This window comes from Globicephala melas, chromosome 15 (assembly GCF_963455315.2).
Source record: "Globicephala melas chromosome 15, mGloMel1.2, whole genome shotgun sequence".
Classification (NCBI taxonomy): domain Eukaryota; kingdom Metazoa; phylum Chordata; class Mammalia; order Artiodactyla; family Delphinidae; genus Globicephala; species Globicephala melas.
Genome location: NC_083328.1, coordinates 25,374,285 through 25,397,814, shown reverse-complemented (window position 1 = coordinate 25,397,814; position 23,530 = coordinate 25,374,285). Strand labels below are relative to the sequence as shown.

At 50.9% G+C, this 23,530-nt stretch overlaps 2 protein-coding genes across 7 annotated transcripts in view; one reads left to right on the top strand and one right to left on the bottom strand.

Moving 5' to 3' along the window:
- NDE1 (nudE neurodevelopment protein 1) overlaps positions 1–23,530 on the top strand; it is a 51,685-nt gene that overhangs the window by 24,657 nt on the left and 3,498 nt on the right. Inside the window, exons 5-10 of one of the 3 annotated variants that reach the window (XR_004045227.2) lie at positions 3,328–3,464; positions 4,774–4,953; positions 6,226–6,317; positions 7,365–7,516; positions 12,130–12,268; positions 13,100–13,987. Coding sequence is in view for 1 of the 3 variants with exons in the window: in XM_030884050.2 (XP_030739910.1) it covers positions 3,328–3,464; positions 4,774–4,953; positions 6,226–6,317; positions 7,365–7,516; positions 8,349–8,442 (655 nt within the window). In the remaining 2 variants the exon portion in view is untranslated. Of the gene's footprint in view, positions 1–3,327; positions 3,465–4,773; positions 4,954–6,225; positions 6,318–7,364; positions 7,517–8,348; positions 9,617–12,129; positions 13,988–23,530 lie in introns of those variants that run through there. The other 2 variants (XR_009559207.1, XM_030884050.2) reach the window with 2 other exon arrangements.
- MYH11 (myosin heavy chain 11) overlaps positions 10,473–23,530 on the bottom strand; it is a 128,009-nt gene continuing 114,951 nt past the window's right edge. For 2 of the 4 annotated variants that reach the window (XM_060285765.1, XM_030884048.2), the window contains 11 exons: positions 23,084–23,296; positions 22,536–22,748; positions 22,158–22,319; positions 21,631–21,759; positions 21,241–21,329; positions 20,693–20,816; positions 19,867–20,075; positions 18,836–18,944; positions 18,586–18,758; positions 14,320–14,358; positions 11,048–11,173 (listed from right to left, as the gene is read on the bottom strand). In XM_060285765.1, the coding sequence (XP_060141748.1) occupies positions 14,328–14,358; positions 18,586–18,758; positions 18,836–18,944; positions 19,867–20,075; positions 20,693–20,816; positions 21,241–21,329; positions 21,631–21,759; positions 22,158–22,319; positions 22,536–22,748; positions 23,084–23,296 (1,452 nt within the window). In that variant the 3' untranslated portion in view covers positions 11,048–11,173; positions 14,320–14,327. Of the gene's footprint in view, positions 11,174–14,319; positions 14,359–18,585; positions 18,759–18,835; positions 18,945–19,866; positions 20,076–20,692; positions 20,817–21,240; positions 21,330–21,630; positions 21,760–22,157; positions 22,320–22,535; positions 22,749–23,083; positions 23,297–23,530 lie in introns of all 4 variants that reach the window. The other 2 variants (XM_060285764.1, XM_030884047.2) reach the window with 1 other exon arrangement.

Below are 23,530 nucleotides of genomic sequence, written 5' to 3'. Positions count from 1 at the left end.
GTTGCAGGTTTTTCTCCTTCATCACTTTAAATATGTCCTGCCAGTCCCTTCTGGCTTGCAGCTTCTGCTGAAGGATCAGCTGTTAACCTTATGGGGATTCCCTTGTGTGTTATTTGTTGCTTTTCCTTTGCTGCTTTTAATATGCTTTCTTTGTATTTAATTTTTGACAGTTTGATTAATATGTGTCTTGGCGTATTTCTCCTTGGATTTATCCTGTATGGGACTCTCTGTGCTTCCTGGACTTGATTAACTATTTCCTTTCCCATATTAGGGAAGTTTTCAACTATAATCTCTTCAAATATTTTCTCAGTCCCTTTCTTTTTCTCTTCTTCTGGAACCCCTATAATTCGAATGTTGTTGTGTTTAATGTTGTCCCAGAGGTCTCTGAGACTGTCCTCAGTTCTTTTCATTCTTTTTTCTTTATTCTGCTCTGCAGTAGTTATTTCCACTATTTTATCTTCCAGGTCACTTATCCGTTCTTCTGCCTCAGTTATTCTGCTATTGATCCCATCTAGAGTATTTTTAATGTCGTTTATTGTGTTGTTCATCATTGTTTGTTTCATCTTTAGTTCTTCTAGGTCCTTGCTAAATGTTTCTTGCATTTTGTCCAATCTATTTCCAAGATTTTGGATCATCTTCACTATCATTATTCTGAATTCTTTTTCAGGTAGACTGCCTATTTCCTCTTCATTCGTTAGGTCTGGTGGGTTTTTATCTTGCTCCTTGGTTGTGGCATCTGAACCCTTAGTTGCAGCATGCATGTGGGATCTCGTTCCCTGATCAGGGATTGAACCTGGGTCCCTTGCATTGGGAGCACGGAGTCTTACCCACTGTGCCACCGGGGAAGTCCCCATTTGTTTTATTTTTTAGATTCCACATATAAGTGGAATATATGGTATTTGTCTTTCTCTGTATGACTTATTTCATTTAGTATAATACCCTCTAGGTCCATCCATGTTGTTGCAGATGGTGAGATCTCATTCTTTTTTGTAGCCAACATTCCTTTCCTGGCCATTCTTGTTTCATTATCACATCATATTTCAAATCAGTCCCTGGTGCCTGTGTCCCCCAGTAAAAAACCTGTTCATTTATTTATTTATTTATTTTTTGCGGTACGCGGGCCTCTCACTGTGGTGGCCTCTCCCGCTGCGAAGTACAGGCTCCGGACGCGCAGGCTCAGCGGCCATGGCTCACGGGCCCAGCCGCTCCGCGGCACGTGGGATCCTCCCGGACCAGGGCACAAACCCGCGTCCCCTGCATCGGCAGGCAGACTCTCAACCACTGCCCCACCAGAGAAGCCCCCGTTCATATTTTTATTAGATGGTGTTAAACTTATTAGGTAACTTATGGAGAATTGATTTCTTTATGATTTGGGGTCTTCCTCCTCATACATACCATATGTCTGCATTTTGACAAGCCTCTGTGCCCTACAATGAAGTCTTACATGTTTGCTCCTACATGAATTCCTAGCTGTTTCATCTTCTTTTGTTGTTATTTGACATGCCAGCCTTAGGGTCACTTTAACTGGTTCCAGTCTTGTACTCTAAAAACAACAAAGGATGATATTTATTTATTTATTAAATTTATTTACTTTTGGCTGCGTTGGGTCTTTGTTGCTGCGTGTGAGCTTTCTCTATTTGCAGTGAGCAGGGGCTACTCTTCGCTGCGGTGCACGGGCTTCTCATTGCGGTGGCTTCTCTTGTTGTGGAACACGGACTCTAGGCACACAGGCCTCAGTAGCTGCGGCACACGGGCTCAGTAGTTGTGGCTTGCGGGCTCTAGAGCGCAGGCTCAGTAGTTGCAGCACTTGGACTCAGTAGTTGTGGCACGCGGGCTCAGTAGTTGTGGCTTGTGGGCTCTAGAGCGTAAGCTCATTAGTTCTGGTGCACGGGCTTAGTCGCTCCAGCCGCATGTGGGATCTTCCCAGACCAGGGCTCGAACCCATGTCTCCTGCATTGGCAGGTGGATTCTTAACCACTGTGCCACCAGGGAGTCCCAAGGGATGGTATTTAAATCAGGCACTTTTGGTAACTTTATCTTCTTTACCTCTAAAGACCCTTTGAGGTAGGAACTAATACGACTCAATCTTGACATAGTAGAAAGTGGTGAATAAATGAATGATTGATCCTCACTTTGACGTTGGAGGCCCAGAGGCCCTGAGAGGTTAAGTTCCCCAGGGACACTTAGCTAGTCTTACACGTTAGAGCAAGGTGTTAACTCATGGGTTCCACTCCAAACAGATGCTTCTGATCACCATGAGATACAGTTACGGGGATGTTAAAGGTTCTTCTGGAGACAAACACGGGATCAGTGAGAAAAGTTGCTGACATTTATTGAGCACTTATGTGTGAAACATCTGTTGTGTGTTTTGTGTGTTGCTGCACTCCCCAGCCCCCCACCCCATGCGGAAGTTATTACCCCTGCTTTGCATGTGAGGAAACTGAGGCCCAGAGAAGGTAGCTTTTCCAGACAGTTAAACAGTTTTCCTTATTGTAGCACTTGTCAGTACCCTTTTTTTTTTTTTTTTTTTTTTTGCTGCATTGAGTCTTCATTGCTGTGTGTGGGCTTTTTCTAGTTGCGGCAAGCGGGGGCTACTCCTCGTTGCAGTGCACGGTCTTCTCATTGCAGTGGCTTCTCTTGTTGCAGAGCACGGGCTCTAGGCGCGCGGGCTTAGTTGCTCCGTAGCATGTGGGATCTTCCCAGACCAGGGCTCGAACCTGTGTCCCCTGCATTGGCAGGCAGATTCTTATCCACTGCGCCACCAGGGAGCCCTGCCAGTGCCTTTAACACAGCATTCCAGTGGCTATCTACACTGTCCAAAAGAAGCAGTTGTTAGGGCAGCTGGGCTGGGGCTGGGCGTTGTGAACTTTTTTAACTTTTTAAGGTAACTGAGGGATGAAGATGGCCTCCCTTAGCTGTTTAAATGTGTGTTATTACATTGCATGTGCGTTTTAGTGGGATGTTCTGAATGCCGACTGCATCGTGAGTCTCCGAGACAAGATGGAACATGCCACATCATGGCATCTGACCGGAGCCTGTCTATGGTCCTAATTAGGTCCTGGCTCGTTGCTAAGTGCTTTATGGACATGATCTTATTTAACCCCCTGGGACAGCTGTGTGCATCTCGTGAGCTGAGAGATTCCCACTGTGCAGGTGAAGAGCTGGGTCCAGGAAGGTTGAGGGGCCTGCTCAGCTCTGTGGGATTAGGACGTGCCAGAGCGGGGACTTGCACCATGTGTGCATGACCCTTCTTGCTCCCCGGGGCTGTAGGTGCCAGACGGATATGCCGTCTGCGGTCTTGGGCAGCTTTGCTTGTCTCTCACCCAGGGCCACGATCATGTCTCTTGAGGACTTTGAACAGCGCTTGAATCAAGCCATTGAAAGAAATGCCTTCCTGGAGAGCGAACTGGACGAGAAGGAGAATCTCCTAGAATCTGTTCAGCGACTGAAGGATGAAGCCAGAGGTCAGGAGGCCTTGGCTTTGCTCTGTGTGTTTCACCACCGTTGTGCCCTCTCCGGGTCTGAGGGTGTCCTGTCCCACAGCATCACCCAGCATTACCTGTGTTCCGAGGGCAGGGAACACACCGGGCAGGCTGAGCCTTGGTCCCCACCCTGTGCTAAGAATTGTCCGATGTCCAACCCTGTAGAGACCCTTTGTGGGTATTTAAGCCCAGCACCCACTTCATGCCCAGCAGGAGCACAGGAGTTTTGTGGGGAGAAAATGCCTGTTGATGGAATTGCTAGCCAGCCCATTTCTTTTGTGACTTGATGGCTGCTGATACACGTGGCTTGGACCTCCAGAATCTCATCAGCGTTTGCTCTTTGGAGGTAGCACTTCCAAAGGTAGAGCTTTCTAACTCTAAGACATTAGCAAGTCATCCAAGTTGGGTCCATAAGAGATTTTGTTAAAGTCCCAATTAATTGTTTATGACATTCATTTCGTTTCTAATGTTTAGCCAGTAGAAGGGGGTTTAGAAAGAAAAACTCTTTTAAGTTTAAAAGGTAGTTGTTCCTAAATGCCTATCAGTAATGAAGTGCTTAAGTAAATTACATAGATTTATTTTGTGGAATGTTAGTTAAACAGTTGTTCAAACAAATACGGTATAGATATAAATGTAGTCATAGAAAACTTGTTAAGGGACTTCCCTGGCAGTCCAGTGGTTAAGACTCCGTGCTTACACTGCAGGGGGTACGGGTTCGATCCCTGGTTGGAGAACCAAGATCCTGCATGCCGCTTGGCCAAAAAAATTAAATAAATAAAAAAGCCTATTAGGACATACCATTGAAGGGGGGAAAACACATAGATAGTAGATGTATGTTTCTATTTACGCTTAATAAAAGTTATTCATCTTATATGCTTAATAGATACACATATAAACTCTATGTGTGAAATGCAGGGAAAAAGGATTGAGAAGATCTCCCTCATGTTACAGTTGATTAGGAGTGAGAAGGGGCATTTGAGGACGGGTTGGGAAAGCATATTTTCACTGAGTATTCTGTGTATACCTTGATACATTTGAATTCTCTTAAAACAGTAAAAGCAGTAGTGTATCACTGCCATGATTTGAAAAAAATTTTAAACCTTTTTGTTTTTACTCAAAAGAAAAACCAAGCCTTCCAGGCAAGGTCCTGTGGGGTTTGCTTCATTCAGGGTTTCCACCTGGAGTTTTTCACTCTGATGGTTCTTCTTGCTGACCAGTGTCTCCTGTTGACCCTCCCCTTGCCTTATCACTCAAAGCAGAGACTTAAATCTGAATCCTTTTCCTGGCCCAGATTTGCGGCAAGAATTGGCTGTGCAGCAAAAGCAGGAGAAACCCAGGACCCCCATGCCCAGCTCTGTGGAAGCTGAAAGGACAGACACAGCTGTACAGGCCACTGGTTCCGTGCCATCCACCCCTATAGCTCATCGAGGACCCAGCTCTAGCTTAAACACACCTGGGACATTCAGACGTGGTAAGGAGGATGGGAATCAGGAGGGTTCTCTTGGCTTCACAAAGCTTTCCTGGGTGAGAGAGAAGCAGGACCAGGCTGTACAGCAGGGAGAAAACTGGGGTGCTCACAGGGGCAGACCATTGTGGTGCGTGGGAGGAGCCTCTTGGATGTAAGACGATAGGGAGTAGTGGAGTCTGCGGCAAAGTAGAGAATGGAAGCCTCATCCAGAGGGGCAGCTGCCACTCTGCTTCTACCGCAAGAGGTGTGGGCTCAGCAGACACTCCACTCTTCACCAGAAGCCAGAAATCCTCTTGTCTAATATGAAATCTCCCAAATTAAAAGTTTCAGTAACCAAATAAAAAATTTAAAAAGGATTCTGTGGGTCCAGCAATACATCATCTAGAACTGGACCCAGCATAACCTGTGCTATGCAGTAAAAACCAAGAAATTTGAGTTCTTCTCCAGCCCCTCTGCTGACTGATTAACTGTGAGGCTCTGATTGGGCCACTTAATAGTAAATAATAAAAATAGACAATTATTGAGCACGTGGGATATGCCAGTCCCTCTGCTTACTGTGCTTTGTACTTACATATGACCTCACTGGATTCGCACCATGGCCCAAGACGCAAGTAATGCAAGTGCTGTCCCCATGTGATGGGTGAGGAGACTGAGGCCCTGAGTTAAGGAGCTGGCCTGACATCACGCAGCTGGCAAATGGCAGGCCGGCTCCCGGGGTTACACCACCACATGCTCCCTGTCCCTCAGCTTGTGCCCAGGATGAAGAGAGTGTGAGGTTTCCACAATCCCAGGCTAGACCACACTTGAATAAGCACACGACTCAGCTGGGCCTCAGATTTAGCAGGTCTGGGCAGGGCCTGAGATCCTGCGTTTCTAACAAGCGCCCAGGTGATGCTGGTCCTGCTGCTCCGTGAGCCCTGCTTTGAAGAGAGAGGAGGCTCTGAGGAGCAGAACCCTTACCAGTGGGGCTTGTTCAGATGCTGTTAATGTTAATTAACTGTATGGAATTCCTAGAAGTTTAAGAGGGCCTGTTTTGATTTTGTTTAAAAAGAATAGCAGGTAAAGATAAATATTAAGTATAGTCATTATAAGGCTGCAAGAAGTTGGTCATCAGATATGCTCTTGTTATGTTAGGCAACAAACCATTGTCCGAAACAGGGCAGCGTTGGGATCAGAGGGGCTTGCTTGCCCACCCCCAGGTTTCACGTTCAGAGACGTTAGTGCAGACTTTTGAGTGTGTGTTGGTGTCATGTGTGCGTCCTTTTGCACACGCAGGTCTGGACGACTCCACTGGGGGGACCCCCCTCACGCCAGCGGCCCGGATATCTGCCCTCAACATTGTGGGAGACCTGCTGCGGAAAGTGGGGGTAAGATGGCGCTTCCCCAGGGTCCGTGTGGTGTCTTCTGTCTTCAGGAGACTTGAGGGGTGACCTTACCTATTGCTTCCCCTCTGGCAGAGGCTTCATTAGGTGCAGGTGTCACCCTGGCTCTCGTATCCCTTACAGTCGCTGTGCTTCTATGGGTGTTGTTTCTGACAAACACCCGGGCTGTGACCCTGAGTCACCCTTTGACCCCCGGCTGTATCTTTCTTTCCCTGTACCATTTTCCCTGGCAATTTGGGAGATTCGGATGGTATCTATGATATTTTTTCTTAATTTGAAAAAACTGAGAGACATTTGAAAACTGCCTTCCCTTTTTTTAATTTCTCAGGGAGTTAAAGGGAAAATCTTGAAAGGCTAGGGCAGAGAACATGACCTTATAGGTTTTATGTTAATTCCAGGGAAGGAGTCTTTTGTGCTTAAGAAATCACATAGATATTCTCTGTAGTTATTTTTCTTAGTTTTAAAAATGATGCCTGGAAAGCCACAGAGTTTAAGTCCTGCCAGTCTGTCATTGACCAGAATGTATGCATTCAGAGTTAATAGAAGCTTGCAGCTCGTTTTCTATGTTTTTCCTTTTGGCTTTTGTTTTTTTTGGATCGCTGTTATATAAGCAGGTTTTTATGTTTAGTTAGAGTATACAGAAGCTCAGGGTGATCTCAGTACCCATTTGGTTTCCAGAGGGTCTGTTTACAGCGAGGCAAGTCCTTCTTCAAACCTCCTGCCACGTGGTGCATGTTTTACAAGGTAGCGGAGAGAGTGAATGATTCCAAAAGTTGATTTCATATTTCTTGTAGGCAGACTTAAATCATAGGTCGGGTTGGGGACTCTTCTGGAAGCTCCTAAATATCTTAGACTACCAGTTCTACGAGTTGGACATACATTGAATTTGGTGATGGGGTGGAGCACGCTTTGGGATTCTAACACACAACCCAGTTTGACAACCACTGTCTTAAGCTATTATGTGTATGGTCTCTGGTGAGAGGCAAGAGTTCTTGTCTTCAGCTTGAGACAGGAAAGCATATCTCTCTCCAGGCTCTGGAGTCCAAACTTGCTTCCTGCCGGAACTTCGTGTATGATCAGTCCCCAAACCGACCCAGTGGCCCAGCCTCAGGGTGGGGGAGCAAGAACAGAGACGGCGGCGACAGACGGCCAGGCAGCACCAGTGTGCCTCTGGGTGACAAAGGGTCAGTACCTTCTGCTGTTCCTCCTCAGTGTCGGGAGAACCCATCCTCTCCAGCCGGGAGCCTCTGACCCCTGACCCATAGCCATTTTTCAAAGTCGCAGGATTATGTCAATGAGGTATTATCCTCTACTCCATCCCTTAAGACAGAGTTAGGTGGTGTGTGTGCTGGTTTAGGCAAATGGCCAAGGAGAGGGTCATTTTTATTACTTGATTCTGCAGCCCCAGCTTCTGGTCATGCTGTGAGAATGTCCTTTGTATAAATCACTCCCTTGTTTAAGACTCAAGCTTCAAACACTGCTCTGCTTCCCCCAAAAGAGGATTTTTTTTTTTAACCTTTAGAACCTTCAGGAAACTGAATCAGCCAGACTAGATTCCTGAAGCCAGTCACCTGATTGGAAAACACAAATCTGACCTCTAACAGCTTCATTTATTTTCTTGCCTGAAGAAAATCAGTGCAGCTTCCAGATTCTAGAATTCTGTAAGATGCGCCACTATCTCACTGGACCCCAGGCCACGTAAATTTGGGAGCGATCAGTGGCAGACAGAGGACAGGAAATGAAGAATCGTTCTCCCCAGCATGCACATAACTTCCGGACCTTTAGATGTGGGTGTTTTTTTGGAGCGTCTTCTGCAACTGGGCTTTTTGCGTGGCCTTGGGCATGTGAGCCCTAGATAGCCAGTGTCCTTTTCTTCATTTCACAGGAGAGAAAATTGAGACCCAGTAAGACACTGCTCCCGACCTTGATATTCACTCTTATAACTTTGTGGGGCCCCGTGCTAGCCAGTCTATAGCAGCTGTAATGTCCGCCTAATTTGGTTTGCTCTGTCTGAAGGTTGGGAAAACGCCTGGAATTTGGGAAGCCGCCTTCAAATATTTCCTCACCATCGCTGCCGTCAGCCCAGGGTGTAGTCAAGATGTTGCTTTAGGAAATCCACGGAAGCCAAGGCCCCGGTGTCTGTGCAGGAGTCATTTTATCCTCCTTCCCTCTTTAAACTAGGTTTTTGTTTTTTTTTTAAGTTAGTTTGAGATATACGAGCAAGCAGTCGCACTAGCCAGTGACGGTGGGGAGTGGGGATCGCCTGTGGCCCCGGGTGGTCGTCCCCAGGAAATGCCATCTCATAACCCCTGGCCTCCTTGTCGGGGTGTTGCCAACGGACAGGGACAAAGCGGACCCTCTGGAAATGGCGACGTGGGTGCTGAGGCTGCTCCATCATTTTCAGCAGACCTGAGTCATGATTGGTCTTGAGAGGTGTTTTTCATGACCGGGGACACCTATAAAGTGGGGTCTGAGCCCATCTCAGGCTCACTCCGGCCCCCACTTTGCTGGAGCTTCTTCCAGAACAAAATCTCCAGTGCTCTTTGGCACAGCAGGGATCAGTGCACTGAAATCACATCTAGGGGTGAAGAACAGAACAGGCATGTACCTTTTATTTAAACTGTGGTGTGGTGTACCTCTGCGACGTTTTAATCTGCCTCTCACTGAGTCTTTTAGAGGCATGCTTGAGTTTCAGAGTACGTTTTGTGGGACCAGGTCAGTGGAAACTCTGTGTCCTCTTTAGACCAATCCTGGCTGTAAGTTGTCCTGAGCCCCTCTGTCCTGGCCTGGGGGTGACCTCTGCTTCAGGACCCTTAGGGTCTCTGGGGTGTGATGGCCTTGGTAATGCAGCCCCTAAGAACAGGACTTCATTCAAAGCCTTGGTGAAATAATTGGGGTGACCTTCGGATAAGATTAAACCACCAAGACTGTCGGTGGGAGGTTCCTTACTAAAGAAGAAATGAACCCAGGATTTCCACACAGATGGCGTGCAGCTCATCCCTGCTGGTTGTGAACGGCAGTCTCACAATTTGGACGCAAGTAAAAAGAACACATGAATTCCAGCGCGTGCGTGCAGCTTAACGGCCTTCTGTTACTAAGTTATTTTTCCAAAAGAACAGCAAAAATATCCTTGAGTTGAAAACAGAACTTTTCAAATGCTACTGAAATTCAGCAGAGAATTAAACTTGAGTGCCCACTTCGTTGCCCTGGCAACATTCTAACCTATATCGGTAAAAGATGTACTTCTATTTTTTTAAAAGAACAATAAAATCAAGAGAAACTGATTTTCAGCTAGTTTGTGGTGGTCAGTAAATGCTGCTGCCTTTGTGCTTCTGTGTTTGCTATCTGGTGATGAAAAACTTTTGTTTTTTTAACCAAGTGACTATGAAAAAAACTACTTTTTTAAAGATTTCCTTTCGAGTCAGCTTCTTAGAATTGTATTGGGACACATGCGTGTCCTGTTCAGGGTGTATTCGCATTTGGTCATTCAGTGCGTCCTTGGTTTCTGTAATTCCCCTCTTTTCAGTCTGTTTGATCCCATGGAGTTGGTGTAGGGAATCCTATGTATTGAGTGGAAACTTCGCCAGGGACCTCTGTCTAGGACATGCAGGCCAAGGAAGGGACGGGCCCAGGCCTGGGTTTTATGGCCCTCACGCCAAGAACAGTTTTTACATTTTTAAAGGGTGGTTTAATTTTTTTAAAAAAAGACAAATGTGACAGAGACCATGATGGAGGCTAAAATACTCAAGTTTCTGGGCCTTTATAGGAAAAGTTTGTCGAGCCCTGCTGGGCGAAGTCTTGTGTTTTAACTCAAACATTCAAGGAACTCACATTCTTCACATTAAATACGTGCTGTTTTGGTTGATAAATATGTTCTTCCCGGGCATGGTCCTACTCCCTGGGCCTTGAGCCACCCACCTCCTGGAGGAGCGCCTCACTCACACTCACGCTGTGTCTCTGCTCTTGGCCAGTTGTGGGGTCTCAGACGATTCATCTCACCTCCCTGGGCCTCAGTTTCCCCATTTAATGAAATAATAACCCTGACTTGATAGGGTTGTCATGAGGATTAAATGAGGCCACCCCCCCCCACCCCGTCCTCTTTCTCTAGAAAACAACAGAAAAGTCAACTCTATTCTAGTGATTTATAACCTTTTATTAGTGAGGGTGTCCTTAAGTACAGCTGGGGTGCATATAAAACAGTGTGACATTCCTGCTCTTAGCCGTTTGAGCGGCGTCTCCTTTTTAATTCACGTGACTACAGAAGGCACTTGGTCTCGGTGAACTGTGTGCATCTGATGTGCGGGAACCGGAGGGAAGAGGAATTTTCAAACCAGGGCCCACCGGGACGATGCAAGAGTCCACAGGGCAGGAAGGGCTGGGGGTGGGGACAGTGGCACCCATCGTGGTGACTTTCTCCCCAATTCATGTAAACTAAGTTGCCAGTGATTAGTTACCATGGATATATTTTTCTAAAAATTCAAAATCTCTGCACAGTTCTCGGCAGAGGGAGTGGGTGTGTCTGTGTCTCTTGTTGGGTTTTTCTCCTTCGGTACATCGTTCCAAACTTAAGTTGATGCCCTGAATGCAGGGTAGTGGTCTTTATATTCATCGTGAGGGGTGTCTGTGATGTTTGGAGTTTGAAAATGGATTTAGACGGTGCTAAGAGGAGTCCACTGGGTTTGGTTCTGTCCTGTTTTGAGCAAGTTGTTCATTCACTGGCTTTGGTTCCGTTGAAGTCTGCATCGCGAGCGTCCATATCCTCTTCAGAACCGTCTGCGTTTTCAATAACTCTACGTCCTCCAGACCTTCTCGAGGGAACAAAAGAGGTCTCGTTCCCTCGCCTGTGGGTGTTAAGAAAACGCATGTTTCTTTAGTACAGAAATCTCCCTCGAGCTTGGAAGAGATTTTCAGACGGGGCAAAAAACAAACACAAACACACTCGAATGAGACGCAAATATTCAGGTTGAAGTGAACAAATCCTGACCCATATGGGTGCATTTAATCAGCTGGAATGGGGGCAAAGTAGGTTTTTCAAAGCAGGACCATCTGCTTTAAAAAGTATCTGGCTTGGTCATTTGCTGACCCACAGGATTCTGGTTGGCTGTGGATTTCTGTTTAGAAAAGAAGGAAAAAAGGCAAGTGGGGGTGATGGCCTCATGGGATTATTCCTACACTGTGGAGCAGGGATGAGGGGGACCTGTTGTGTCTGTACCTCCTTGCTTTCAGAAGGAAAAGGGGGCAGGGGTTTAGGTTTTGAATTGTAGGAAGGTGAGAATGACCACCAACCCTTGAGAGGGAAGGAGGTCCCTGCATGGATGCCAAGGGTGCTGTCTGGTTAAAGACACTGCATTGCTCTGCTTTTATGGAGCAGAATTCTTGTTCTGAGTTCCCCCAGGGCAGGGATCTCGCCTGTTCGGGGCGCCCCATGGCAGGCACTGTGCAAGGCATAGAACGGGTGCTCAATGAATATTTGTCAGAAAAACATTAGACATGTTAATCCAGGGTGTCTTTTAGTCCTAGCTGGTGGGACACCCCTTTCTCTCTGTCCTTTCTGCTCCCATCTCCTCTCCTCTGTGCTCTGGATGCCCTTTTCCCACAGGGCCTGCCCTGGTCACCTGAAGTAAGGCTTTGCATAGGAGGGCAGGGCAGGCAGGAGGAGGAAAAATCAGACCCGCCTGTACTTAACCTCCACTGTTTGGAAGGAAAGTTTGCCTTCTTTTCAGCGACCACAACAAATAATGTTGTGTGTTGGGCTCCAGCCATCTGACCCTGTTTGACAGGTCTTCACTCATTTTAGGATGTCTAAGAAGAAAGCAAGTTTTTTGCAACAAAAACGACCTGCTTCGCCACACAAAGTATGGACAGAAAAGCCACGAGGGTGAGCCCATCCCAGTGAACCCAGCCCGTCAGTTCTTTAGTCAAAGGGGGCAACTCAGGTAAGACAGGAGGCATAAGCAAGGCCCAGAGATTTCCTGATCGCTGACATGGGGCTTCCCAGCACGAGCCTTCTGGAGTCCAAGGGTGGGAGGAACCCGGGCTGGTAAAACCCTCTGGGGACGGTGGATGGTACTTCCCAAGGGGCAGTGATCAAGAATAAATACTCAGTAGCTACTGCCGACTAAAGACCTGGGTCAGCCTCACTCCCATCAGAGGGAAGCTTCTAGGCCTCCAGCCCCTTTTATTTATTTATTTCTTTTTGGCCGCACCTCAAAGGCAGAACTTCCCCAACCAGGGATTGAACTTGTGCCCCCTGCAGTGGAAGCACAGAGTCCTAACCACTGGACCACCAGGGAAGTCCTCCAGCTCCTTTGGAACTAACTTTCTATCACTCAGTCTCTAGAGGTTCTTTGAAAGTCTCTTCCTTCTTTAGCACTGTGTTCTCCAAGAACTCGGGACAGAGTAGGGTCCCGGCGTGCAGGGCTCAGCCGCCATCCACACAGCTCTCCTCCGTGTCTAACCCTCCAGGTTCAAAACTGGATGGGATGGCCTGGAGCTGGAGACAGTGGCTCAGGCTCCCTTTGTGTCTCCGAAGAGTCTGCATTTGCTAATTAGAGGAGTTTAACTGATTAATGCGCTCCCTTGATCTAAGAAGTAAATCAGTCGCGCCTGGGTCCCTGTAAGCCCCCTGCGTGGGCACCAGTCCTGAAGCCGGTCTGTTCTGGTTCAGGGGCCTTTCTTGAAGGAACTGGCTTCAAATCCTAGGCAAAGGTTGACACTGGCTATATCTGTCACAGGAAGTAAAGGACCCCTCTAAAATTTTCTTAAAGGGTTTGATCCTGGAGAACTTGGATTCTATTCATGGACTCAGAAACGTATCTAAGGTACTCTTGGCATCCCAGGGATCGGCACAAGAGCGTAAGCACCTGCTGCTTTGCAAGGACTCAGTTTCCATCGACGGGTGGGTCCTACACCCCAGCCAACCCTAGACTCCAGCTTATCCCGTGATCGGGATGCGCTGGCAGAAAAACTACTCAAAAGCCGTGTCTTGGAGGTGTGATGCTCCTGCCTAAAACTCCTGCCGAGACCTCATCCAGCTTTAAGTATTTGGGTAGCGACAGCAAGGCGGGATTCTCCAAGAGAGAAGACAGACACAAGGCAGGGCTGGCTGGGTCTCTCGAGGAGGAGGTGAAAGCCAGGCCCCAGGTGCCTCACTTCATGTGTGAGGACACTGTCAGGATCCCAGAGAAGTCGCGGCCTCTCAACCCTGTCTTTTGAAGGCCCCGTGCGCTCCCTGAGTCTTGGGTGTCCATCCCCAGTCCGTGAACATGTGCCCATGAGACCTCCAATAAAGGATCTGCCTGGACCGCGCCCGGCCCTGTGGTGGCCGCTGTGGCCCTCGTGCACTGAAGATGCAGTTAGCAGCTGGCCCTTGCTCAAGCCCCACGCAACCCCAGTGAGACATCGGGGTGAGAGCTCGTTTCCCTCGCACGCGTGTGTGGAAACCCCACCTTGGGGGGCACATTGCTGGGCTGCGGCCACCGTGACCCTGTGCTTTGCTAATTCTGACTTGTGAACCAGACCAGCCGGATGGAAGCCGTTCTCCAGGATGGTACCCAGACAGTGGAGCTGGCATATCTGCTCAGCGTGGTGTCTGAGCCAGACGAGGGAGTACGGCACAGCCATGGCCTCTTCATTATTAGGGGCCTGTCACACAGGTAAGAGCCATCCAAGCCACACGCAGCCTCTAAACCCTCAGCACGCGGCGACAGGCCACATCAGTGCCACGTCACACGCCAAAGCGGGAGGGAGGAAGGAAGGAAGGAAAATGGGTAAAGCGATGAGGTCTTCTTGTGTCGATGTTGGTTTTGAAGAAAGACTAAAAGACTAAAGTTTTGAACTAAGATATCTAGGCCTTCAGATTTTGTAGGAATCCCGGGAATTTGCGAGGGCCACAAAAGGGGGGCAGGGGGCGGGGGGGGGCAGGCTGGCAGAAAGGAAATGGAAACCAAGAGCCACAGACATAGCCGCGAAGCTGCAGGCATGATACCTGGTGAGTCATTGCGGAGTTTCCTGGGGGAGGGGGCCTCTGAAACAGAGAGAGAGAGTCCCCGGTGGTTACCATCCTCCCATTCAAGTGCAATTTTAATCATCAATGCATTTGCTTCAATTAAATAATTAAAGGCACCTTTAAGTCACCCTTACGGTGGAGCACCTGAAGCCACGAGATCTCAGAGAGCCTGGCACACAAAAGGACTAGCCTTTTTTTCCCCCAATTAAAAAGCAAATTTCTGTCCTTCAGAACTTCTCTGAAGAACTCAGGTGGCTTCCTCCCATTCTGCATATCTGTTCAGGAACGTAATGGAATCTGAGTAAGCTAGTCCAAAATATCCTTGTGGGAACAGAACCTGAACAGACCTGGGCAAGGAGCCCACAGTAGCCTCGCGTTTTAGTATCATTACTCCGTCCGTTGCCTTTTATGCCCATAGCAAGACAGTAGAGGTGGGCACCCTGGGCGGCTCCTGTGGAGATGCCTGGTGGTGTCAGGAGTGATAGGTGCGTTGTTCGGGCGCTAAGCAGGGCTTGTGTTGAGATTTACCTGCCTGGTAAAACTGTGTGAAACTTGCTCTATAATTTCTTGCTCGCTGAGGAGCTGGCTAGGCTTGCCCACCTCACTCAAGGCTCTAGTGCTTGATTTTGTGCTTTTGTACATCTAGAGGACTCAGAGAAGGTGGAAAAGGTAGGACCCGTCTTCCACTTGTATGTTGTGGGCGTGTTCATATTAACTGTAAAAAATGGTTAGTCCGATGCCAGCCTGTACAGCCCAAGAAGGGTCGTTGTCTGGGGCAGAACCCAAAGAGGGTGGTCGGCATGTGCTGCAAGAATCATCGGTCCCAAGAAAGGGAGCAGGGACAACAAAAGGGTGAGAGAGCTGGGGTGGCTGACTGCTCTCCCACTGCTCAGCCCGCCTCCGAGGAAGGGCAGCATCCAGTCAGCAGCCGAGCAAGTGCTGGGGGGTCCAGCCGTGGGGACGCACCACCCCTCACCTTGCACGGGCAGGGGGCTCCTTCCCAAATCCCTGTGCTCCGAGCCAGTTGCTCTCTTTCCCCTCCTGAAAGGGGTTTGGGCTTTCCCCTTGTCTCGTGCAGTGGTTCTCAGAGTCTGGAGTCGAGATGCCAGGTGATTGCAGAGGGTTCCTAGGTATGCCCTTGGACTGCTGAAGTGCACAGTGAGAAAGGTATTCCCTTTTCCACTCTTAAATACATCTGATTATGTCAGAAAATCTGTTTGGTCCTAATGTCTTGTCATTCCCTTTCTAACTGAGAAGTCTGCCTTCAGGTCATAGTCATCAATTTGTGGCCACAATAGTTAGAATTCACTATTGTTTAGTTTTCACTGTTTCAACTTCATTGTGACCTGTTGATGCAAGGCATGCTGGTTTAACAGTACAGGGGTGGTAGGTTTCATTTGTAAATAGACATATGTATGATTAAATAGTTAATTTCAAAGAAAACATCAAGTCAACAGAAGTACAGGTGGTAAGGCAAAATGGCAAAGGTGGTACGAGAATGCCTGAGGTTGGAGAAACATCACCTCTGACTCAACAATTGAAGGTTTATTCTGTGCCCAGCACTATCCCAGACACTGGGGACGAGTAAGCAGACAAAGCCTCTGTGTTCGTGGGCTCGCAGGCCAAGAGTGAGGACAGACTGTGTACGAGATAAGTAAAAGAAATAGCAAGTTCCATGATGACAAGTGGGTAAGAGAGAGGAGAACGGTAAAGAGTAAGGTAGGAAATTCTAGTAACATGGGTGAGTGAACACCTGCAGGCAGGGAAGGAGGGGCCAGCTAGTGCAGCAAGCCGGGGGAGGGGCATTCCAGGCAGAGAGAGCAGCCAGTGCAAGGGCCTTGAGGCAGTGTAGGAAGCGGTGGAGGTGGAGGGGTAATTTAGGAGGCAGAGTACAGAGATCACGTAGGGCCTAGTGGAACTAACCATTGTGAAGATGTTACTTTGGCTGTGAGTGAGGTGGAGCCCCCATAGAGGGCTTCAAGCAAAGGAGGGACGTGATCCAGCTCCATTTCTGTGTTGAGAACAGACTATAAGGGGCCAGCATGGATGCAGAGAGGCCCACAAGGAGGCTGAGAAAGTTGTCTAGGTGGGAGGAGAGGGTAGCTTGGACCAGGGTGGCAAGCAGTGGTTCGATTCTGGATGTAGAGTATTTTTTAAGGGAGAGTTGACCAGATTTCCCAACAGAGTGGATGCAGGGTGTAAAGGAGAGAGAAGAATAAAGAATGAGCACAAGGTTTGTGGCCTGGATTAATGGCAACTTTCAGCTGCGGAGGATTGTGAGAAGAGCTGGTTTTGGTGTGAAGGGGTTCAGTCAGGGCCCAGGTTGGGGTATGTTTAGGTGTGAACTGCCTGTTAGGCATTGAATGGGAATGTCAAGGAAGTCTGGAATCCCAGGAAGTCTGGGCTGGAGATAAACTAGGAAGTCACTAGCTACAGATGGAACTTTGAAGCCACCAGGCTGGTTCAGATCACCTAAGGAATGAGCAGCAGTAGGGGTGGAGAGAGGACCGGGATGGCGCCCTGGGCAGACCAACAGCAACTGGGCTTTGAGATGAGGTACCAGCAGAAGAGGTGAAACACGGCCAGAAAGGTAGGAAGGATACCAGGTGAGGGTGGTATCTGGGAGGCCCAGTAAAGAGGAGTGATGGGCTATAGCATATGCTGTTGAGTCAGGTGAGGACTGAGGACTGACCACTGAGTTAGTTAGAGTTTTGTGGTAACAGCAGGGAAGGGGGATTGTTTGTTCACCTAATGGAATGACTCAGTGAGAGAGAACATACCACAAGGGAGAAGGGTAGGACTTTCAGGAACAACGTCCTCAGTTAAACAAGATGGGGGGTGGGTCTGATGGTGGGGTGGACCTCAGTTGGTGCTGGACAGTTGAGCACAGAAATGGGAAAAAACAGAGGAAATGAGCATAGATGTAGGGAGGTGTGTCGATAGGGAAGTGGGGGCTTGTCTGTACTTCATGATAGTTTCCATTTTTCCATTAAACAGGAAGTAAAGTCATCAGCTGAGTGAGGATGACAGGGATAGTAAGTTTAGGGAGAGTGAAAAGCAGATGCCTAAGTGGGGAGGGCTGAGAGGATGGGGGAGGGTGAGAGGAGGCGGGGACTGAGAGGAAGGGGAGGCCAAAGTCCAGGCAGCACTAAGTGAGGTCGGCTTGGTTCCGCCACTTAGAGTTTCCAGCGGAAGTGGCAGCACACCTGTTTGCTTTTCCACACTGCTTTGAGCTGCAGAAGGTTGGCAGTTGGGCTTAATTTGGCTTGTGTTTTAACCAAGTCAGCACAACACAGCAGGAGGGGAGACCAGAGTGTGGAGGATGTGGGAGAGGCCGACCATAACCATGGAGTCGGTGGGGCTGCGAGAGGATGAGCTGAGGGGTTGGAGACCCCGGCGGAGACAGAGGGAGTGAGCTAAAGAAACGTGGTGGCAGGCAGATGATGGGTGCTTGATGGTCACATTAGGGCTGAGAGTTACTGGGAATGCCCGGGGAGTGGCAGGGTCCTGGAGGAGAGAAGGTCGTGGACTTGAGAGGCTGGATCACCCACCTGCTGTGGGGTGTGAGCGAGTGTGATAGGAAGCACGGAGCTCAAACCTTCAGGGAACCAGGTGGACAAGGGGATGGGAAGGAGCCCTGAGGAGCGGGGGAGCATCCACCCCCTTCAGGCTCGGAGGTTCAGGGGTGTGGGAGAGAAAACAACCGCAGTCCACTTACGGCAGAGGGTCTCAACTGTGGGTGCTGGCCCCCCCGGGGGACGCTGGGGGAAGTGCCACTGCATCTAGTGGCTGGAGGCCAAGGATGCTGCTTAACATCCTACAGTGCACAGGGCAGCCCATGATAAAGAATTATTCAGCCCTGAATGGCAGTAGTGCAGAGAAACGCCGAGTCAGGGAAAGGTGGGGAAGAGAAAGTCCAGAAAAGAGGTTAGGGGAGAAGGGATTCTGCAGCTGTTGATGACACAGCGAAGAAAGGTCTCAGGAGATGGAGGTACTGCCGCCTCCTCCTCCTCACCTGGAGGATGGGATGGGAGCGGTTGTTAGGACAGAAGGGGTGCTGCTCAGAGGGAGGGCCCCTGTGATCTGGGCCCCGCCCACGTCCAGCACACGATGGTGCTGCATACGTGATGCTGAGCCGGAAAGCCACGAGGGCTTTGGGGAAAGGGGCTCTGAGCCACTGTGGAGGCTTCAGGCCGACCCGTGCAGCCAGCCCATGAGATGAGGCCCCCGGGGCTGGTCCCTCACCTGAGCTTGCTCTTGAGCGCCGTCACCTCGCGGCCCATGGCCTCGTTGCTCTCTGTGGCCTCATCCAGCTCCCGCTGCAGCTTCCTGCGGTTGGCGTTGATGCGCTGGGACTCTTCCTCCGCCTCCTCCAGCTGCCTCTTGAGTTGCTTGACCCTCGTGTTTCCTTTCTCAGCCTGTCAAGGAGAGGCCCGAGGGTCAGGGGGGTCTGTGGCAGGGCTTGTGGGGCTGGGAGGGGGCGGGGCAGGGTTACCTGCTCCTTGTACTGCTCTGCCATTTTGCGCTCGTCTTCCACCTGCAGCAGGGCCTCCTTCAGCTTCTTGTCCTTCTGCTTCAGCGACTTGGTGGCTGCCTGTTTCTCTCTGCACACACAGGGGGAGTGGGGATGTTTCGGATGGGGAGGGCCTCCCTAGCAGTCGGTGTGTAAACCAGACCAGCATGGCCCACGGTGGGCACTTTTCCTGAGCCCAAATCAGGGCTCATCCTGAGAATAATGTTCGTCCATGAAAAGGAATGAAGTGCTGACGTCGGCTACAGCATGGGGGAGCCTTGCAAACATGCTCCGTGAAAGAAGCCAGTCACAAAAGGCCTCGTGATGTATGATCCCACTTGACGAAATGTCCAGAATAGACAACAGAGACAGAAATTAAATCAGTGGTTGGCTGGGGAGGGGAAATAGACGGCGATGGTTAAGGATACAGGGCTGCTTATTGGTGATGACAGCGTTCTGCAGTTGACTTTGGTGAGCGTGTGCCTATGAATTGTACACGGAAAGCCACTGAACTGTACACTTTAAATGTGTGAACTGTGTGGTATGTGAGTTATCCGTAAAGCCACCACCGAAAGCAAAAACAGTGCAAGGATCCCGACCCTATCTGATGGTCATGAATGTGCTGTGACCTTACAGCTCAGGGACCGTGCTTAAGTGAGACGCCTTCCCATGTGTCTGTGGGCTGATGATTTGGATGTTTTGTGTACCCATTAATGTGACATCCTGCAGACACAACGTTAGGCAAAGTGACATGAGCTCCTGGGAAGTCTGGCTGACATCACTGAAGAGTCATGCTGCTTAGAGCAGCTAATGTCTCAGAGGCTTACTCCAGGCCAGGCTAGGGCACAGCACCTTCCTGTGTTCTCACTCAGTTCTCCCAACACAGCTGCAGCGCAGGTACCACTGAGCTGATTTCTCAGCCAGAAATGATGCCCAGAGAGGCTGACTGACCCCCGACATCCCCGCCACTCACTGGCAAGCCGGCTGTCGTTCGGGCACTGGTCCCACCGTACCTGGCCTCCTGCTCGACCTGCTCCTCTAGTTGTGCGATCTTGGCCTCCAGAGCCGCAATGGTGGACTTGAACTTGGACTTGACTGCCCCCTCCATCTCCTGCAGCTTGCTCCGCAGCTCCTTGTTCTGGCGCTCAAGCTGCTGCCGCGCACTTTCATTCTTCTGGGCCGTGCTGCGCTCCGTGGCCAGCTCATTGTTGAGCTGCTCGGCCTGGGGAGGAGGGTGAAGGTCACCAGGTGGAGGGCTTGGGAAGTGCCAGACGGTGCACTGAGATGAACGGCTCCCCCCGCCCCGCAGCCCCCAGCCTTCGTTGGCCTCTGCGCAGGTCCCTGGAGCTGGAGCACCCAGAAGCCCTCCTCCTTCCCCTCCAGCAGCCAGCTCTTTCTTGGCCATCCTTGAAGACCCAGCTCAAGAGGCAGCTCTTCCAGGAAAAGCATCCCGGTGCCACCCAGGCGCCCAGGTCACACGATGGGTCCCCAGCGCCCATCATGGAGCTGGCGCTCAGTGACGTCACTGAGTGCTCACTGTTGTAAGGTGGGGGCTGAGGAAAGAGCAGGAAGGAGACTGCCAAGGCCCTTGTGGGTGAGCATCGTCTACTGGAGGGAGCCACCAAAGGAGGTGCTGCAGGCGGGGTGCTGGTGTGACCGGAAGGGGAGGGAGTGGACGCTCGGGAGCAGACGTGCTGGGTCCCTACTCTCCCGCCTTCGCATTCTCGTCCACCCCCACCGGGGCCTGGCACACAGGAGCCTGTCCTGAAGCCGTGTGAGGCTTGGGACGGGGCGGATCTGAGGCATGTGCTGCCCTGCTCCTGGCCGCCCCGGCCTCACCTGCTGTGTGGCCTTCCGGACTCGGTCACTCATGGCCTCCATGTTGCCTTGCTCTTCCTCCAGCTCCTCCTCCAGCTGCGAGATGCGGGCTTCCAGGCGGCGCTTCTCGTCCTGCAGCGCGTTCCTAAGGGAAAGGCAGCCGCTCTGGGGCCTCCAGCCTCCACTCAGAGGCTTAGAGAGCTTCCTCTCTTGGAGAAGCAATGCCTCAGGGTTGCCGCCTTTTATAACTGAGGTTCAGAGAGGCTTAGAGGCTTGTCCAAAGGTACATAGCAGGAAGTGGGGAGCCAATTGGTGTCAGCAAAGCCAGGCCTGGGATGAGGATCAATTCCCTCCTCCCCGACGTCCCCAGATTCCCTGTCCCCGCCATGCCGAATGAGTGAAACTGGCTACACCCTCAAATAGGGTGGAGAACCCCATGACCCCTGTCATAAGCTCAGCTGAACGTTCTATCATTTTCAGCATTAAATGGGGTCCAGGAGACTCTCCTCTGACTGCCTCTCCCTCATCATCTGAGTCTAGGGACCCCCTTCTCCCCATGAGGCTCATACCTTCCAGACACGCTGCTGGCCAGTTCCTCAGCCAGCTCCTCCTTCTCCAGGTCTGCCTGCTTGCGAGCCCTCTCGGCCGCGGCTAGATCCTGGACGGTGGCAGGTGGGGAGCAAGGAAACCTGCTGTCTGCCCGGAAAGGGCTGAGCCCACCCGAGAATCCACCCCGTTCCTGTCACCTGGCCCCCAGCCGTCTCTAAAATGGCTCGGCCTCCTCTGAGTTCAGGGGGAGGCCTGCAGATCCATCAGGGAGGAAACCCTGTGTCTTTCCCCACCCTCGCTATGGGGCCCACCCGTGTGGAATGCTGGACGAGGGTGCACAAGCTGGGGGTGCCCGGGGCTGCTATCACGGCATCCCCATCAGGGCTCTCGCAGCGAGAAGAAGCCTTTACCTCCTGTAGCTGCATGAGGTCTGCCTCCAAGCTCTTGGCCTTCTTCTCATTCTCTTTGGCCGTGGCAAAGATCTCATCCCGGGAGTTGCGGGCGTCTTCCAGCTCTCTCTGGAAGTCCTTCATCTGAGCCTGCGTGGTCAACAGGCGGGACCAGCTAAGAGGTCCTTACTCACCGAGTCCTGCTGCCCAAATTACCTTTCTGTGCCGACCCTAGGATTTCCCACGATTGACTGCAGAGCCCTCAGCCTCACGTGGCCAGGTGGCTGCCTGGGGCACGGTTCTGGATGGGCTCCGCAGACCTAAGAAGCGGTGCTGAGATCTGGGGGCCGCAGCCAAATGCCTGATGTTGCCCCCCCAAATGTTGCCCCCCCTTGATTGTTTCCCCAGGGCAGGAAACAGCCCCCAAAGCTAAAGGGTGATGGAAAAGCACCAGGTGACCAGGCACTGGCGACAGAGGGAGGCCTGTGTCCTCCCACTGCTGCTGACCTGGCTTCCCCCGCGCGCCCGGCCCTTGGGGCGTCACCCACCTGCAGTTTTCGCAGCTGCTTGATAGCTTCCTCTCTCCCCTTGATGGCCGAGTCGGCCTGCAGCTCCAGGTCCTTCAGGTCCCCTTCCAGCTTCTTCTTGGCCGCCACCGCCAGGGCACGTTGCTTTCTCTCGTCTTCCAGTTCCGTCTCGTACTCGTGAAGCTGAGCAAGGAGAGAGACGTGCGCTGCCGGGCAAGGCCGCCCCTAGGATCCCTTCCCAGCGCCCAGGTTTGCATAACCACCTGCAAGGTGGGTTTCTCATCCCCAGGTCAAAGGTGAGAGATCAGAGTCTCCATGAAGCCAGGAAGTGGAGGTGGGAGGAAGGAAGCAGGCCGCCCCACCTCCCCTTCCCCCCTTTCCTTCCTCCTCACAGATTACCTGCCTCTGGAGCTGCCTCCTCTTTTCTTCATTCTGCTCATCCCGGGCCTGAAGATCCCGCTCGAACTGGCCCTTCAGGGCCTGCATGTTGACCTCCAGCCTCAGCTTGGCATCTTCTGTCGCCTGCAGCTCATCCTCGAGCTCTTCCAGCTGGGTCTTCATCTCCTCCATCTGGGTTTCCAGGGCTCGCTTGGACTTCTCCAGCTCATGGACCTTTTACGTAAGGGTTGACGTCATGAAGATGGTCGGGCAGCCCCCAGGGACAGCTCATCAAGGTCAGGGAGATGGCTTTTGCCACTCCCAAGATGCATGACCAGGAGTCCAGACCAGAGCCATCCTCTCGGAACCCTTGACTCAGAACCCACCCCCAAATGCAGTTCTCAACCAGGCCCCTTCTTTGCATCAGCCTGAGGGACTCCTTCCAATTCCTGAGTATTCCTTAGCATGAAGGAGGCATGGAGCCCCCTCCTTCCCCCGTGGACTGATAAATAGCACAGAGAGTGGGTGGGTGAAACGTAGACAAGCAAAGATGATGAAGAGCCACTTACGTTCTTGCCCACGTCGTCCTTGGAGCTAACCAGATCCTCCATCTCAGCTTTGAGCATTTTGTTGGTCCTCTCAAGCTCCTCTTTGGCTTCTAAGGCCTCCTCAAGGGCCCGTGCCAACGACAGGGCCTTGGTTTCCTTCTCCCTGGCTTCTGCCTCGGCTCTGTCCCTTTCATCCGCATATTTGGAAGAGATGTTTTTCTCCTCAGCCAACAACTGCAACACAGCAGAAGACCCAGAGGTGAGCTCTAGGCATGCCTGAGGGTCGGCTGCATTGAACTGCAAATATGGGGAAGAAGCCTTGTGTCCTGGTGCAGGTGGACGGAAGTCAGGTGTCTAAGCAAACAGTTTATAATAAGACTGCTCCCCGACTTCGAGGTCAACCTTCTGCAGAGCCAGCATCCGCTGAATCTCTGTGCTTGGAAGTCACTGACGCTGCCCATGTTGGTT